The sequence below is a fragment of the Cnephaeus nilssonii genome, assembly GCF_951640355.1.
Source record: "Cnephaeus nilssonii genome assembly, chromosome: 9".
Taxonomy (NCBI): Eukaryota; Metazoa; Chordata; class Mammalia; order Chiroptera; family Vespertilionidae; genus Cnephaeus; species Cnephaeus nilssonii.
Window position 1 is genome coordinate 4,575,093 of NC_137080.1, and position 17,803 is coordinate 4,592,895.

Sequence of the window (17,803 nt, forward strand, 5' to 3'; positions counted from 1 at the left end):
TAAACACCTAGCAGTAAAATTAATTGCTTGTTCATATGGTTAAGTGTATGTTTAACTGCATAAGAAACTACCAAACTGTTTTCCAAAGTGGTAACACCATTTACACCCCCATCAGCAGTATTTGAGAGTACTAGCAGGTCCATACCTCACCAACACTTCTGTGTTGTCCGTCTTTTTATTTTCGCTTTCCTAGTAGCTGTGCAGTGGTATGACATTGTGTTTTAATTTGCATTTCCCCAATGACATGATTTCACATGCTTATTGATCCTTTGTACATCATCTTTTGGAACATGTCTGTTCAAATTCCTTGCCATATATATGTATTTATATATATGTATTCCCATTCACCTAATCATATATATCAAGAAGTTGGCCTTCCTATTGTGCTGTAAAAAATTTAAATACAATCTTTTATCAGAATTGTGTATGGCAAAAAATTTCTCCACTCTGTGGTTTGCCTTTTTATTTTCTTAGCGGTATCTTCCAAAGAGTAAGTTTTACATTTTCATGAAGTCCAATCCAATCTTCAATAAAATTTGAAAGTCCTTTCATTTTGCAAAGATAATGCTTTTCTTTACATTCATTTTAACTCATTTATCTTGGAAAATACTGTGCTAAAAGGAAAAACATCTTAAAAGAGGGCTAAACCATATAGTCCAAGCGTATCAAACTTGTAGCCCATGGGCAGCATGTGGCCCACAACGAATATTTTTGCAGCCCAGCCAATATAACGGTATGTAAGAAACGTTTTAATAAAAATTTTGTAACTTGATTTTTACAATATCCTGTTATACATAATTATTAATATAATAAAAGCACAATATGCTAATTAGACTGGACAGCTGAACGACCTTCCGGATGTCGCTGCCATGGCTGGGGCCAAGGTAAAGGTGGTTAGGGGCGATCAGGCAGGCAGGCGAGCAGTTAGGGGCGATCAGGAAGGCAAGCAGAGTGGTTAGGGGCAATCAGGCAGGCAGGTGAGCAGTTAGCGGCGATGAGGTAGGCAGGCAGGCGAGCGGTTAGGGGCAATGAGGCAGGCAGGCAGGCGAGCAATTAGGGGTGATCAGGCAGGCAAGCAGAGTGGTTAGGGGCAATTAGGCAGGCAGGCGAGTGGTTAGGGGCGATGAGGCAGGCAGACAGGCGCGCAGTTAGGGGTGATGAGGTAGGCAGGCAGAGGCATTTAGGGGCGATCAGGCAGCCAGGTGAGTGGTTAGGGGCAATCAGGCAGGCAGGCAGGCAAGTGGTTAGAAGCCAGCGGTCCCAGATTGTAAGAGGGATGTCCAACTGTCGTTTAGGCCTGCGGGATCGGGCCTAAACTGGCAGTTGGACATCCTCCAAGGGGTCCCGGATTGCGAGAGGGTTCAGGCCGGGCTGAGGGGACCCCTCCCCCCAGCTCCTGTGCATGAATTTCATGCACCGGACCTCTAGTTATTAATAACGAACTACAATGTTTGCTAATGACTGATTACTATAATCGTGTTGCATTCATTTCCCTTACGCGCCTTACATGCAGGCACATCATCTCTCTCCATTTATACTAGCAGCGAATATTTTAGCAGCCTATTGTCATTAGTCTTGGACTGACTGACTTGTTTGGTGTGTGCAACAGGAAATATTTCACTTTTGGAGAACAAGAAAAATAGGCTTATTTGCATTACACTTATTAATTTGTGCAGTTATTCAGTGTCTGGTAAGTTAATGTACAAGAAAAAATATTAATTTTTATTAAAATGTTCTATTATTTTATGTTAACGATTACTCATTTATTTCAGCCCTTTGTATTCAGCATTTCTCTATCGAAATAAACCTACGTTTCTATGAAAATTGAAGCTTTTGTTTTTTTGTGGCCCACATAAACTTAAACCTTGTTTATTTGGCCTGTGTTAGCCTTTGAGTTTGACATGCTTGATATAGTCAGTGAAAAGAACCTTGTCCAAGATACTACCAATCTTATAATCACAAAAATGATCACATAGGATATTTACATGAATTAATTGGTTTCATTAAATCAGGTCAGCACAGAGTGATAAGAGTATGTCACAACTGGAAAAACAAAAACGGGGAATGCAGTGCCAAACGCTGTAAAGAAAATCGGTGGACAGCCCCTTCACTGGCTGTCTTTCAGTTGCAGGGGGTTACAGTGCTCTTGCTTCACTCACGCGCGTTCTCGGACACGGATTAACTGCAGCTGAACCGCAGACCGCATGGCCCATGCCTGAGGCACCTTCTATCAGACCATCATGGCGGCTAATACTTGAAACTATGCATACACTGTTCCAGACTCAACTATGAAACAAAGAACTCAATCATTTCCTAAAAAAGAAATTATTGAAGCATCAATCAGCTTTTGCCAGATGTTTGATTGCTTTGTCTCAATGAAAGGCATGCTATGTCGCAAGGATCACCTGTCACTTCTAAAAAGTATTATTTTTCTCTGAGATTTCAAGGATAGTTCTCTTCCAAGTCACAGAATTGTCCCTCCTCCTACCAGACAGTTTCTGGTGTAGAGAGCCACTGCTCCTTCGACCAGTGAGTCATCATCATCAGAGTGCTATGTTCTTTACTCACATAAGATTTGACTTCAACACAATTAAAAGCAACCAAACCTCCCCAAAATGTAGGCATTTAATGAGGACAACTGCTCAATGGGTTCGGAGATGTGTAGGATCAGAGCTCTACAAAGTAAAATTATATAAAAATGTAAATCAGATCACAAGATACAATGATTACTTTGGTAGAACTTAGCCTGCACAGGCTTTTGTGAGATTCTAGGTGCTCCAGATGTTCTATGGTCCATGTAAAGCTCACTCAACCCCAGGTCTCAAGTCATCCTTCTTTTTTTTTCCCCCTAGCATGCCATTTGCACAAACTCTACATGACAAGAAAAGCTGAGTAATATAGTGGTGGTAGAGAACACACAGCTCCTACATGGACATGGCAGAAGGTTCCCTCCTCAGACAGGCTGCCAGTCAGGAGAAAATGATGTGGTGATAGTTCTACTTGGCTGCTGAGGCTGGAGCTCTTTTGTATAGTGTTAGGGACACAGGCTGTAAAGGTGAACCACCCGCTTGTACAGAGAAACAAAGGAGACACACACTCTTTTATGGACTGGGAGGACTGTTGTAAACAAAGATTCCATTGGAGGAAACCGAAAGTTCCCAGTGTAGTGATTTCTCATTGGCTGAGCTGTTCCTGGGAGGAATGTTTCCCCCCTCCTGCTGAGTCTAGTATCACTTCCTATCAGAGATGCAGGCACCTCTCTTCCTGTGTGGTCAGTCCTGTGTGCTGAGTGAAATGTGCATAAAAGCTCTCTCTTCCAGCCTCCTGACTCCATTTTAAATGAGGTTTCTGTTTATTACTTTTCACATTTCCCTCTTCTGATCAAAATCTTTCTCCAAAAGCATTGCTGACCAAGAGTCAGCTTTTTCCAGATCAGTGGCCCTTTTGCCTCTTGATGTCAGGAAGCACCTTCCCTGGGTGTTATGTACCATGTCAGAGGGGAAGTGCACAGATAGGCAACCTACTGGGGTCACATCTGAGTAACAAGGAGGGGTGGGGTGTTGAAGCAACATTTTACAGATGACTTTTCGGTTTTCCATTTGTCTTTCGTTCAGTTGATGTGGCACCCATTTTCCTCCCTTTAAAATCTTTCCCATTGCTTGTAAACTATCGGAAATTGTTTGCTGAGCAATGTTTAATCTTTCTGCAAGTTGTTTTTGAGTTTGACACGCATCTTCACCCAATAATGCTTGTAACTTTGGTCTTCAAACTTTTTCGGTTGACCTGGACGTTCTTTGTCTTTCACATAGAAATCATCACTTTTAAAGCGTTTAAACCAGCGTTCACAAGTATCTTGAAAAGGAGCATTTTCACCATAAGCTTTCCGAAGTATACAATAACTTTTTCTTCAAAATAAAGTAATAAATTAAAACTTCCCACAAATGCTTTTTGGCATGAAATTCGGCATTTTTAAGTGTAAAAACATCTATGATGTTAACACCTTCAGCAAATTTGACATATTAAGTTTTGAAGCTTGCTGTCAATACAAAATAGCATACATATCAAATTGCATATATATCAATATATGTGTAACTCCATCTATTGAAAAAATCCGTATTATTAACTGGCACACCTAGTATCTTCACTCCTTGCAATTTTATGCCACTTCACTGATCTCTTTAACTTTCAAACTTGGGGAGCTCACAGGGAAACCATCCTAGGAGAGGAGAGGAGACTAAGAAACCCCCTATCAACAAAGGTCCCCTGAGGACTCGGTTCTGAAGCCCTAGCTCTGTAAATCCCTGGGATGGCACGTGTGTGCTGTGCTGCCCATCCTCACGGGGGAGGAAGGGCAGAGCTGCCCCGTAAGCTGGAAGAGTCTATGAAGCGGTTCGAAAATAGCACCGCTCAGCAGGGCATCCCTGGAGCAGTTGTTTTCCTCCGGGGGAGACAAATTTCTATCAGAAAGGAAGAGCTGAGGGAGGACAACAGGTGGCCACGCTCACTGCAACCTGAGAGAAGAAAGTGTTGACAACTCAGTTTGGTGAGTGGACTGTGAGAAACAGTCATGTGGAGCTCCCTGTGAGACAACCAGGAAGATTACAACACAGGAAAATACCTTGTGAAAGGGAGGAAAAAAGTGATATGCCAGAGTACTTCCAAGGACCCAAATTTAACATGCAATCACAACACTGAATGTGAAAGTGATTTCACAGATTTAATTAAAGCTTGAAGACTCAGAGCTTTCTCACAAGAGCAGCACAGTTGAAGTATATACACACAAACATGAAAAGCAGGGTTCTAGTTTTATTTATTTCTACTTCACCCATTTCTGGAAAGAGTTTCCATTTGCCCTGGGACACAGGACCTGTGTTGTCTCTCCAGCAGTCTTTCACTGAAAGAGCTTCCAGCCCACTCACCTGAGCCCCTCGGTCGTTGACCAGTTCCACAGACCATCTTCCTTCATACTGAATCCACACAAATATCCCTCCATCTGCGTCACACGTGGCCAGCTTCTGGTATGGCTCATTCCACCTCACCAGCACAACCTAGAAAACAACCAAGAAGATATTTACCACAGGGAATGAACCAGTGGGCCAGGATTACGCCTACAAAGAGATCAAACTTCAGAACTGAACAGAATGCATGGTCAAAGGAAAAGACTGGGGAGGATGTGGGAATTAGTGGAGAGGCCAGGCCGTAGTCCACGCACGGCAGTCACAGGAAGCCAGACCCGCAAAGGGCTTCCTGAGGAACAGCAGACACCTGAGCAAGTGATCAAGTGCAGCATGGAAATACCCACGCCAGAAAAACGGGGCCCAGAGGCCATCTGTACTCTGTCGTGCCTCTCACAGGTGCAAGGATCTTTCACCTGACAGGACTGTATGAGGGGAAAACAATTTTCACAGACTATATTGTGCATTTGAATCAGAGTATTATTTTTTAGTGCAGTAAGAGGCAAGGATGAGACCTATTTAATTTCATTTTCCTCCCAATGTGAAATTCTCCATACATTTTCTAGATTCTTATTTTCAAATAGTTCAGCATCTAAACATGGCTAATTCAGAAATGACTTTGATCTTTCTCAACTATCACTCCATCTAAATGGCAGACCCTCTGGAAGGTGGTCTGTGGAATTAGGAGAATGCGTGAGGGCAGCCCTCGTAGAGTCCAGGGAAACCTCTAAGGACACAGGGCTATGAAGGAGCCCAGGAGCCACGAGACCGACTCCCCACTTTCACTGTGTGAGGGTTCTCTGAGTGTCACCTCACTGGCCCATGTTAGTAATCATGCCGAATTAAGTCAACCGGTCAGACATTCAGCTCATACTTAAGGTTCCTGCTGTGTGATGCTGTAACCAATACGAAGCTGGAGAAGACCAGTTCTGCTCTTGGGAAAAGTCCAGCTGGGAGCCAGAACATCCACAAATATGTGAATATATACTGAGGTGTGTCTGTCAAACTAGGACTATCATTAACTGGCAAGAGCACGCCTGATGTTCATGGAAAGCTTTGGATCCCGTCTCCTCCCAGGGCTTTGTGCCTAATAAACGAACTACCCTCATGAACATGTGGCACCTGTGTAAATGGTTTCCAAATTCTAATGTATACAGTTGACCCTTGCTAAGGGCACTGACCCCACTCACATAAAAAAATCCACCTACACCTTTTAATTCCCCCAAAACTTAACTACAGCTATCCATCAGCTTCTATGAGGGACTGGTTCCAGGACTGCTATAAATACCAAAATCCGAGGATGCTCAAGGCTGCCATATTAGATGGCACAGATCAATGCATGCAATTGGCCATCTGTGCCTGCAGTTAGTGGATGCAAAACCTGGGGGATACAGAGGGCTGACTGCGTATTTATTGAAAAACAGCCACATAGAAGTGGACCCATGCAGTTCAAACCCATGTTGTCTGAGGGTCAACTGTACAATGACAGATTGTCAAGGACCTCCTCACGCCCATCTGTGATCAGAACACAGACCAACGCAGAAGCCCAGTCACTCCTCCAAGTTGTACATGGGCACACCTGATTTTAGTCCTTAAGTTTGTTTGCAAGGCACCACAGAGCTAGAGGCGGCCCCATAACTAATGGCATTAGCATTAGTTATAAGATGCATAATAAAATCCCCAAATTTTCCAAGAGGAAATTCTTACCCACTCAAAATGTAAGGATGCGCTGAAACCGGTTTGGCTCAGTGGATAGAGCGTCGGCCTGCGGACTGAAAGGTCCCAGGTTCGATTCCGGTCAAGGGCCTGTATCTTGGTTGTGGGCACATCCCCAGTAGGGGTGTGCAGGAGGCAGCTGATTGATGTTTCTCTCTCATCGATGTTTCTAACTCTCTATACCTCTCCCTTCCTCTCTGTAAAAAAATCAATAAAATATGTATTTTTTTAAAAAGTAAGGATGCTGTTGCTTTTAAAAACAAAACAACACAACACAAAACAAAAAACAAAACATCTCTGGCCCAGCCAGCGTGGCTCAGTGGTTGACCATCAACCTATGAACCAGGAGGTCACAGTTCAATTCCCGGTCAGGGCACATGCCCGGGTTGCAGGCTTAATCTCCAGCGTGACTTTCAGGAGGCAGCTGATCAATGATTCTCTCTCATCATTGATGTTTCTATTTCTCTTTCCTTCTCCCTTCCTCTCTGAAATCAATAAAAATATACATATTTTTAAAAATTCAAAAATCAAGGAGAGCTGGAAGGCTGCAATTTCAAGACATGGCAATCACTAGTCAAATCTAACTTAGCTGATGGTTCCCACGCCAAAGGCAACTTCCAAGGATGCTGACCGCCAGCTCCCAGCAGCCCCATTCAGCCTCCCCTCGCTGAGCGCCTGCCGCACTCTGGTCCCAGCTCTGCCTGCAGCGCTCACACCACCCACTGTATGGGTGGCAGCTGTCACTGCACAGATGCCCGCCCTACTGAGCTGTGCTGCCCGAGGAAAGAGACAGATCCTGATAATCTTGGAATACTGACACACAGTAATTTTGAATATATTGTTCCAAAGAGTAATACATAATTAGAAGTTATTATCCTTATTCAGTTGTATCTCTGAACTATAAAAGGTTATTGAAATAGCTTTCAAACTCCCAAAGGCATTCTAAGAACAGCCAACACTGCCAGCCTGCCTATTACAAGCTGCTGGGTGCTAAGCCATCTTTGTCCTTGTCGAGTTCAGTTCAGTAAATGGACACAATCTAGTGCTCTACCTGCAATTAGAGTTGTGAACATACACAGGAGGACCCTCGACACAGGCGGATGGGGGGCAACAAATCCAGATTCATTTATTTGATTCTAGTTTTTTTAATTCTCTATTTAAATTACTTATCTAATTTTTTAAAAACTGTAAAACCAAAACAGCAACAAAAGTCTTTAAATGCACTGAATGTGTCATAAAATTTAGAATTTCCAAATGGCCAATAAAAGCCAACTTTATAAAGTTCTTTCAGGCCCAGTGATGATTTGGCCTGAGCCTTGCAATGCACCAAATTGCATGTTGCTACTATTTGGTTCCTAAAGCCACAGGCTCGCCTTTAGGCCCAGAATCACTGACAGCCTCCAGAATGGCTGCCACAGGACAAACTATGACCAATAACATGATAGTCATTGCTGACCACGGGTAAGTTAACACATGAACTATAAAAGGCTATTGAAAGCTATCCATGTACTATGACCTTCCTTATGAAAGAGTATCTGATGACAAGGTGTCATATTTGAGAGCATAAAGGCTAGTCACATTTTCTATACTTTTGCCTTTTCGCTTTAACATCCAGGTATGGCTGCATATTTGGTTCATATCAGTAATCAGACTCTTCTTCATGAAAACAGCCAGCACAGTCACAGCATGTCACAAACACTAAAGAGAAAAGGTAAGATCTAAAGTCATTTCTAACTTCACAGATTTCTTGGTCTTATGAGAACACAGCGGTAGCTTTAAGATCAACAGCAAGTTCACCGGCTCCAGCACATCCTTTTGCAATCCCTGACCAGCTGAGATGCAGCTATAAATGGAAACGTAGTCCCCCCCACACATACTTCTTTGCTGTGAGTTCTAACCAATAAACCTGAGTAAGTGGTTAGCTCCCCTAAATTAGGGAAAGAAATCTTTCCAATGATTCTGGGTTTAAAAATAAAGTCAAACTGCTAATGTTTCCCTGGATTCATATTCTCATTTCCTCTCTCGTCTGGTCTACAGTTCGTCTTATCTCCCAGAAGTTTATTTCCTGTTCTCCGAATCCTTCCAGTCTATTTGGCAACATCAAGACATACCAGAGTGTTGAGGAATTACCAAGCAGCAGGCCAGCTGGTTTCTCAGTCGCCCAAATTATGCAGCAGAATGCAGGGTGCCCAGGCATTCTAAGCCAGAACTTTCCTTCCCTTTTAAAGGAAACTGGGGCTCAGGCTGACTCTGGGCACAGAAGAACCTCAGTGGTCAGGGTGTTAGCTGAAGTGCGTGATCTTCTACTAAAAAGAGATGAGAAGCTAAACTTTGACCATTCAAAAACAGCCAGCCTGTTACCCTCTCTAATGTCAGATGTTCTATATTGTTACCAATAAATATTTATCAAGGACTATTAAAAGTAGAGAAATCTATACTAAAAATATAGGGCCGGTCAGCTGAAAGCCTATCTGGGCTGTAATCTAATGCCCTAAATAAGTCATTTCGCTTCCCACACCTAGAACTATTTTTAGAAAAAATTGTCAGTTAACCCAACTCAAGGATATTCATCTTTTCAAGCAAGAACCCTTCAAATGGTGTTGATAAATATGAATATTTATATTTTATAGAAATATATGGGAAACCACCTCAGTGAACAACTAGTATCCTCAATATTCATAAATATTTTCCTCAATTTAAAGAGAATGTAATTCGAATGAATGCTAAATACAAATAGTTCAAGTAGTGGTTATATGCACTCAGTTGTTCTTATTCTGTGATGTATTAAGTGAAACAGCAATAAATGCAACTGTACAAGAAAAACAAGATGAGGACCAGTTTAATTTTAGGTATGTTTAGTATTAAACCAAGAGCCAATAGCATCTTTAAAAAGACTGGAAGAAATTCAGTGTGAACAGTGGTTTCCGGACTAGTGCCCAGGGCAGGAAGGTCTGTGAAATGGTGTGGCTGCGGGCAATCGCTGGCTCACTCAGCCCCCTCTCCCGGTCTGCCAGGGTGGATAACAGCAGCGCATCTCTCTAGAGCTGTGAGGAGTGTGAGAAAGGACCTCAGAACAGTGCCAGGCACACAGCAAACGTTCACTCAATGAGCGCTCTGTATTATTTATTTGTGAGCTACAACGTCCAGAATATAAATCTGATTGGTGGTCCCTTTTTCCAGATACACCTCCTATCTATCAAATGCACTCCCCACCCAACTCTGGACCTTAAAAATCAACATCCCCACACATTTCCTACCACTGTTGGCCCAGAACCTGGTGGTGAAGACTTCCTTGATGGTCCAGCCACTCACTCTTGCTATTCCCATGGCACCCTGGTAGTTGGCATATGACTTCCTTCATCTGTTCCTCACCAGCCTAAGAACTTCTTTGCTTTTGTGTTCTTGAGGCCCCAGCACTATGCCAGGCACACAGGAGGCATGCCACAAATATTCCTAAATTCACCTCTTCCTGAAGGACGATTAAGCACATTTCTGTGGAATTTTATATTGTCAGAATCAGTTCAAATGAGTTATATGGGGGGGGGGGGGTAGTTTTATTGGGACAAAAGTCACATATAATTCACTCATTAAAATGTACAACTCAGCCCTGGCCAGTGTGACTTGGCTGGTTGGAGCACTGTCCCATACACCAAAAGGTTGCGGGTTCGATCCCCAGTTGGGATACATGCAGGAGGCAACTGATGTTTCTCTCTTGCTCCCCATTCTTCTAAAATAAATTTAAAAATAAATTTAAAAATTTAGAATTCAATGCTTTTTAGTATACCATTTACATTCATAGTGTTACAGAGTTCTGCAATCATGACATTAAATTTTAAATCAACCCCACCCCAATATTCCCTCCAACCCTAGGCAAGCATTAATCTTTCTGTCTATGGATTTGCCTATTTTGGACATTTCATATAAACGAAATCATACAGTATGTGACCTTTTGTGCCTGGCTTCTTTCACTCAGTGTAATGTTTTCAAGGCATATCCATATTATAGCATATACCAGTATTTCCTCCCTTTATGTGTCCAAACAATATTTCACTATTTGGCTATGCCACACTTTGTTTATTGGCTGTTATGAATAATACTGCTGTGAATACGAACATGTTTTCATTTTCTTGGGTATATGTGTAGAAGTGGAATTGCTGGGTCATATGGTAACGCCATGTTTAACTTTTAAAGGAACTGCCAGATTATTTTCCGAAGTGGCTATACCAACTTACACTTGCAACAACAATGCATGAAGGTTCCAACTTCTCCACATTCTCATCAACACTTGCTATTTTTTATTTATTTATTTATTTATTTTTTACTGTAGTCATCCTAGTGGGTGTGAAGTAACTTTGACTTGCATTTTCCTGATGGTTACTGGTGTTGGGAACTTTTCAAGTGCTTTTTACACATTTGTTTATCTTTTTTGGAGAAATGTCTATTCAGATCGTTTGCCCCTTTTTAATTGGGTTGTCTTTTAACTATTGTGCTAGAACCCTTAGTATTTTCAGTGCCTGGCACAGCACTACCCCAAGGGCAAGTTCAGTTGTTGTTTGAACTTGTCAAAGTGGAAAAAAGAAGAGCACATAGATGGGGTTACAGATTAATTTTTTTCTTTTACTCAACTGGCAGCTAGTATTGACCATGGTTACTGTTTCAAAATTATTTGTACCACAAAAATTGAGGTAAGTAAAGAATATGTGAGAAAATAGGAATGAAGATGGTGTATTCTGTACAGAAAAATCAAAGTCATGTTAGAATTAACTGAACTTTCTTTCACTTCCCAGTTAAAGGGGGGGAGGGGAGACGTTGGCATTTTAAAAATTATTGCTGGGTTATCCATGATCCCTTAAAAACACTGAACATATGGTTGCATTTCAGTTCTTTAAAGACACGCTTATTAGGAAGATAATACCATATGGAAGGGATGAATCATCTATAAGAGGTCAACTCACAACTAGATTTTAGGCGATATTCGTGCTTCTGAATCTCAAAGCAGCTAAAGAATCTTGTCAACTTGTCCTTGTAATATTCATGGGAACCTTCTTAACTTCCTCGTCAGCCAGGGAGCGTTTCTGCTAGAAGACAGCACAAACCAAAGTTTCATCTAACACCTTTCCACGATTTATCTGTAGAGCCACCACTAAGACTAGGACTCCTAAGAAGTAGTCCAGAATACCACACTGCTTTTGAGTGATTAATTTCAACCACAATGGGAAACACTTTTACAAAAACGACATGGTCACTCAGAATTATAAAGAAGTTGTATACATCCACAAAAATGAAACAAAAGAACAGAGTGAGGGGATGTAGTCTCCACCTACCAGGATGATGCCAATGTACAGAAGTCAGAACACAAGCACTTGAAATGAAATGAATGAGAAGGCCCAGCTCAGGGAAACTGCAGGCTGAGGATGAGTCTCCAAGGGGAGGAGAGCGATCTGCCGAATGCTGGAAAGGCCCCGCCCCCGCCCTACACCCAGGGCTTCACTCCACATGGGCTCCTGAGCGCCTCCAAATGAAAGAGGCAGCACAGCTCCGTCTTCGTCACACACCACTGTCTAACATTCACTTTTCACTTCTGAGGTTGTGGGACACTTAATACTTAGGACCCAGAACATGTTCAACAGACAAAAGTAAGTAGTGAAGCCACACACATTCACTATGTTTTATGCAGTACTTGTTCGTTTCCAGGGAAACTGGTCAACATGGGACTACCTGCAGGTTTTCTTCATCAAGGGGCCTTACTGAGACCTTACTTTCTGCTTGCTGGAGTACACAGCCACATTGTCCCATCAATGGTTCTGTGTTAGGAAGTGAATAGTCATCATTCTTTTGAAGTTATACAATACACAGAAATACACAAAATAAATACAAACTCTGAGAGCAAAAAAACCCAGCTGTGTTTCTTATCAAATTCAATTATGATTCTTTCATACTTTAAAAGGCCAGAAATGAAATTCTGCATTAGCACAATTATTATCAGGATGACTTAAGCATTTCTAATAACACAATTATTTACTAAAGTACTGGGTTGGCTGGACTACACATTTAACAGGCAAATGACACTGGGCAGTAATTAAAATGAAGCCAAGGTACTCCTTACATTTATTGAGCACTTATCCTACGCCAGACACCATGCTGGAGCCAGAGGGACAGCTAAGTATGGTACTTGCCTTGCCCATCCAGAAGGGCTGGGGGGTGGAGGGATGGAACCGCAGGTTAAGTAATTACACAAGAATGAGCTCAGCTTGATGCTAGGAATGAAGCAGAGCCCCTGGAGCAGCTCAGAAAGACAGGAGGAGGAGGCTTCCTGAGGCACAAGTCTCCGCGAGAAAGGAATTTTCACGTGTCCCTACACCCCACAGCCAGGGGACGTCAGCACTGCCTGCTAACACACTCATCATCTAGAACCCCTTCAACAGCAAGCAACTTCTATTCTGCCCAGCATTCCCTTTTAGAGTGAAAATTGGGGTGAGCTTATTAACAGCTGCCCAGAAAATTGTAATTACTCGTTCCCCAACATGTATAATACTCAGGATTCCCTCTTCAAAATATTTAAAGAGCTTAATTTCCTGTGTACAGTTGATCTTTAACAACATAAGGTTAGGGGTCCCCAGTCCCAACGCAACTGAAAATCCTCATGTAACTGTAAAAATATATATATATTTTTATTTATTTCAGAGAGGTAAGGAGAGGGAGAGAGATTTGAAACATCAATGATGAGAATCATTGATTGGCTGCTTCCTGCACGCCCCGACCCCCCCACTGGAGATTGAGCCCGCAACCTGAGCATGCGTCCTTGACTGGAATCGAACCTGGGACCCTTCAGTCCACAGGCCAAGGTTCTATCCACTGAGCCAAACTGGCCAGGTCCCTCATATAACTTTTGACTGTCCAAAATCTTAACTATTAATAGCCTACTGTTGACTGGAAGTCTTGCTGATAACATAAAAGTTGATTAACATATTCTTTATGCTCATATATATCATATACTGTGATAAGCTAGAGAAAAGAAAATGTTAAGAAAATCATAAGGAAGAGAAAATACATTTGCAGTATTTACCGAAAAAATCTGCGTATAAGTGGACACCTGCAGTTCGAACCTGTGCTGTTCAAGAGTCAACTGTTGATGTGTTACTGAAGTACCACCTAACATTGGCTCCCAGCCAGTAACCCGAATTACCTGAGATATATTTTGAATTTTTTTATAACCTAAATTCAATTTTAACAACTATTTGCATTTAATTGTATGTCACTATTTATTAAAATTCAACTTTTTCCCACTTTGCTGAAGGATCCATTATCATGCACATAATCTGCATCCTGCTGACAGATGCATACGTAACATTCTTTTGGAAGGGAATTAGCAAAGGCAGCTTGGATGGACAAAGAATCCAGCAACCTCTAAACTAAAAACAAGAGTCAATTCTATTCCATCGTAAGTACTGTTAATAAAAAAAAAAGAGAGAGAGAGAGAGAGAGACATGGCTGGGTGAGTTACACAGCCAGCCTGAGCCTCGGTTTCCTTGTCTGTAAAACAAGGGGACCAGCACCTAACTGACAGGACTACTGTCAAGAGAAAATTTGCTAAAGATAATAGTAACCACTCATTCTGAAGTTACTACTGTGGGCTCTGCACACATATCATCTCATGTAGTCCTCATGCAAAACCTCTACGGGGTATTTAGGACCATCCCATTGTAAAGATAGGCAACTGCGGCTTAGAGCTGTTCATCGATTCGTCCCAAATCTCTCAGCAAGTGGGACAGAGCCAGGAATGACCCTAGTTGGTCAGACCCCCATCTTATACCATACACAAAATTTAATTCAAAATAAATTAAATACTTAAATGTAAAACCTAAGACTAAAAAACTCCTACAAGAAAACACAGGCAAGGAAAGCTCTTTGACATTGGTCTCGGCGATGTTTTTTGTTTTTGGATCTTACTCCAAAAGTAAAGGCAACAAGAGAAAAATAAACAAGTGGAACTACAGCAAACTAAAAAGCTTCTATACAGCAAAAAGAGAACCCATTGCCCTAACCCAGTGATGGCGAACCTATGACACGCGTGTCAGCACTGACACGCGTAGCCATTTCTGATGACATGCGGCAGCGGCCGCATGCCGAGGATGATACATTTGCTGCTCCTGAGGATGAAACATTTGCGAAATAATGTTTTCTCCTCAAAGTGACACACTACCCGAGTTATGCTCAGTTTTTTGGCGAAGTTTGACACACCAAGCTCAGAAGGTTGCCCATCACTGCTCTAGGCTCTAGAAATACACAGTGAGCAAAACAGAAAAGGCCTGCTCTGGTGGTGCTTCCTGCAGCTGCAGAGGAAAGCACACTACCCACTAAATGTCTATTCATAAGCAAACGAACAACAACAACAAAGGTCACTGTACAATGTAACTTTCAGTGCTGGCAAAGACATGACAAAACTGCGTCCCTCCAACACCGCCGTGGAAATTGGGAAGCAAGCAGGCCACATGTATCGAAGTGGCCTCATTCATTCTCCTCATCCAGGTATTCCGAGTATTTTCTCCAGATGTGGAAATACATTTAGAAGCCTTTGCCATTCAATATTTCTAGTCTATTTTAAATGTTATCTTAAGGAAAAACACTGTTGCCAAGAGAAAAATGCTTTAAAAAATATTGACCAAATTGCTAATGATTATTTGGCTTGAGTCACAGCTCCTTGACACCCTCTCCTGTGGGCAGGATGTGCTTTCTACATGCAATTATTAAAAGGCAACAGAATAACTGCTAGTGACTGTGCTATACACAAGGGCTGCATGTTATTGAATTTTTAAAGATATGTCTATTTTACTCCATTCCATAATGAAATACTTTTTATGGTTTTTATTTTAAATTTTACAAAAGCAAATACATTAACAACTAGGGGCCCGTTGCAGGAAGATTCCTGCAAGTGGCCGCTGCGGGCGCGCGCGCTGCCCGCCCCGCCCCGCCCCACCCGCCGCCGCCCGCCCCACCCGGGCTTTCCCTCTGGCAGCCGCCTTGCTTTCCGCTTTCCCTCCCTCTTCCTTCTATGCTGTCTTCAGTCTTCACTCCTCCCTCCCTCAGCGTATGCAAATTAACCGCCATCTTTGTTGGGTTAATTTGCATACTCGCTCTGATTGGCTGTGGGAATAGCGAAGGTATGGTCAATTAGCATTTTTCTCTTTTATTAGTGTAGATCAGTGATGGGCAACCTTTTGAGCTTGGTGTGTCAAACTTTGCCAAAAATCTGAGCATAACTCGGGTAGTGTGTCACTTTGAGGAAAAAACATTATTTCGCAAATGTTTCATCCTCAGGAGCAGCAAATGTTTCATCCTCGGCATGCGGCCACCTCAGCGGCTGCGTGTCATCAGAAATGGCTATGCGTGTCAGTGCTGACATACGTGTCATAGGTTCGCCATCACTGGTGTAGATACTCTGAACCCCTACCTACCCCCAAACATACACATATGGACACTATGCTAAGAAACTCTTACGTTAAAGTTGTGACCATACTGGTATGTATTTCAAATATTTCCATTTTATTCCTATTTTTAAATAAACATAGTACCCAAAATAAAATGTGGTAGTTGAAATTCTGCACTCGTGAATTTTCAATTTCTACAAAACCATTCCATAAATGGTATTTTCTCTTCTCGACCATCTGACTTTTCAATTCCTTGGTACACAGGCTGCAATCTTCTTTGTGTTCTGTTTGCTCCTTTTCCCTCTGGGATTGGATTTTCCCATCTGGTGGCAGAATAATGACTTTTCCTTATCTATGAAACTGTTATGTAAATCCCACCCTGCAGATGGTCTCTGGAGACACCTCCGGTTACAAATGTATTTGATGAAACAGAGTATAAAGATTGATAGTTAGGCCCAAGTTACCATGAGAGTCAACCTATGTTTATATGAGGTATACACTTTGCTACTTTAGGAAGAAGTCCACAGTGCAATGCTTTAGCTATTTGTAGATACTACTGCCTTACTAGGAACACATTCCCATACTGTAGTATCTGACAAAACAAACTAGAATTCAGGTTGATTTTTGTTAGTTGAAGATGCTAACAAATCAATAAAGACAAAACAACTTAAACATAGACCAGTATAAGGGGAATAATTAAATAAATAATGGTATATCCATTCATTTGAATAACAATTTTTCTTTTATTGGTGTACTGACAAAAAAAGTTCATGTACAGTTTGTCTCTATAAAAGCAAGCTGCTGATCAGGTATACCACAATTCAATTCTGTTATATAAAAAGCGGTGTACATTTGTAAACATGTTCTGTGTTTTGCCTGTTCTTGTGTGCACAAAAAAGTTCACAAAGAACACCAAACCGTTATCAATGGCTGCTTCTCCAGATACTGCAGAGGGCATTTCATTTCACAGACTTCTTTATTTCTCCCCATGTACATGAATGCCTTGTGCAACTAAACATGTTTTATTACCATTAAAACAAACAAAAAAAAGTTACCTAGCCTACTTACTGGCTCATGTGCACATCAATTTTTATTCAACAGATCTGAACCTGGCTGCCCTCTCCAGCAGAGACTCTACCCTTAAACCAAAGAGCTTTTCTGCACATGAGCTGGAGGGGTACTGCTGGGCTCTGGCACTACTGGCAGATCCACACTGAAAACAGACACCTTGTCAAAAGCACCACTTGCAAGCTCCAAAGAAAGAGGCATACCACATGATTAAAATGTCTTCTACAGAATTGTGCAACTATATTAATTAAAACCTAAGAAATAACTTGTACAATAAAACCCCTAAGTCTACTTCGATCTTCACATAAAACACACAGCTTTATGTATATAGGAAGTAAAAAAAATAATTCTCGCTTTTATCTCAGGGAAGAGTTGTCCTTTATTGATTTTAGTTGCAGGATTTAGTGAGAAAATGAAATCCTTTGCCTATTAAGTAAGATACTTTCAGCAAAAACGTACCCTAGCTGGCAAAAATATGAAATTGTTTATTTGGGCTTCATATATCTCTTTAAAGCTGGAACCCAGCAAACCACATCAGCTTAAGTTGGGACATTTCTTTTCAAACCTCAGATTAGGAATCAGAGATACTAAACACTGGACAGAGTGACCAAAGGCATGTGTTCTCTACAACTGCCC

At 41.8% G+C, this 17,803-nt stretch overlaps 1 protein-coding gene and 1 long non-coding RNA gene across 4 annotated transcripts in view; both read right to left on the minus strand.

The window, feature by feature from the left end:
- LOC307105335 overlaps window positions 1-17,803 on the minus strand; it is a 280,088-nt gene that overhangs the window by 173,724 nt on the left and 88,561 nt on the right. The gene's annotated exons all lie outside the window — the stretch shown is intronic.
- TULP4 (TUB like protein 4) overlaps window positions 1-17,803 on the minus strand; it is a 138,431-nt gene that overhangs the window by 42,346 nt on the left and 78,282 nt on the right. For all 3 annotated transcript variants that reach the window (XM_079781062.1, XM_079781060.1, XM_079781061.1), the window contains exon 3: window positions 4,920-5,048. In XM_079781062.1, coding sequence (XP_079637188.1) covers window positions 4,920-5,048 — 129 coding nt within the window. The remainder of the gene's footprint in view (window positions 1-4,919; window positions 5,049-17,803) is intronic.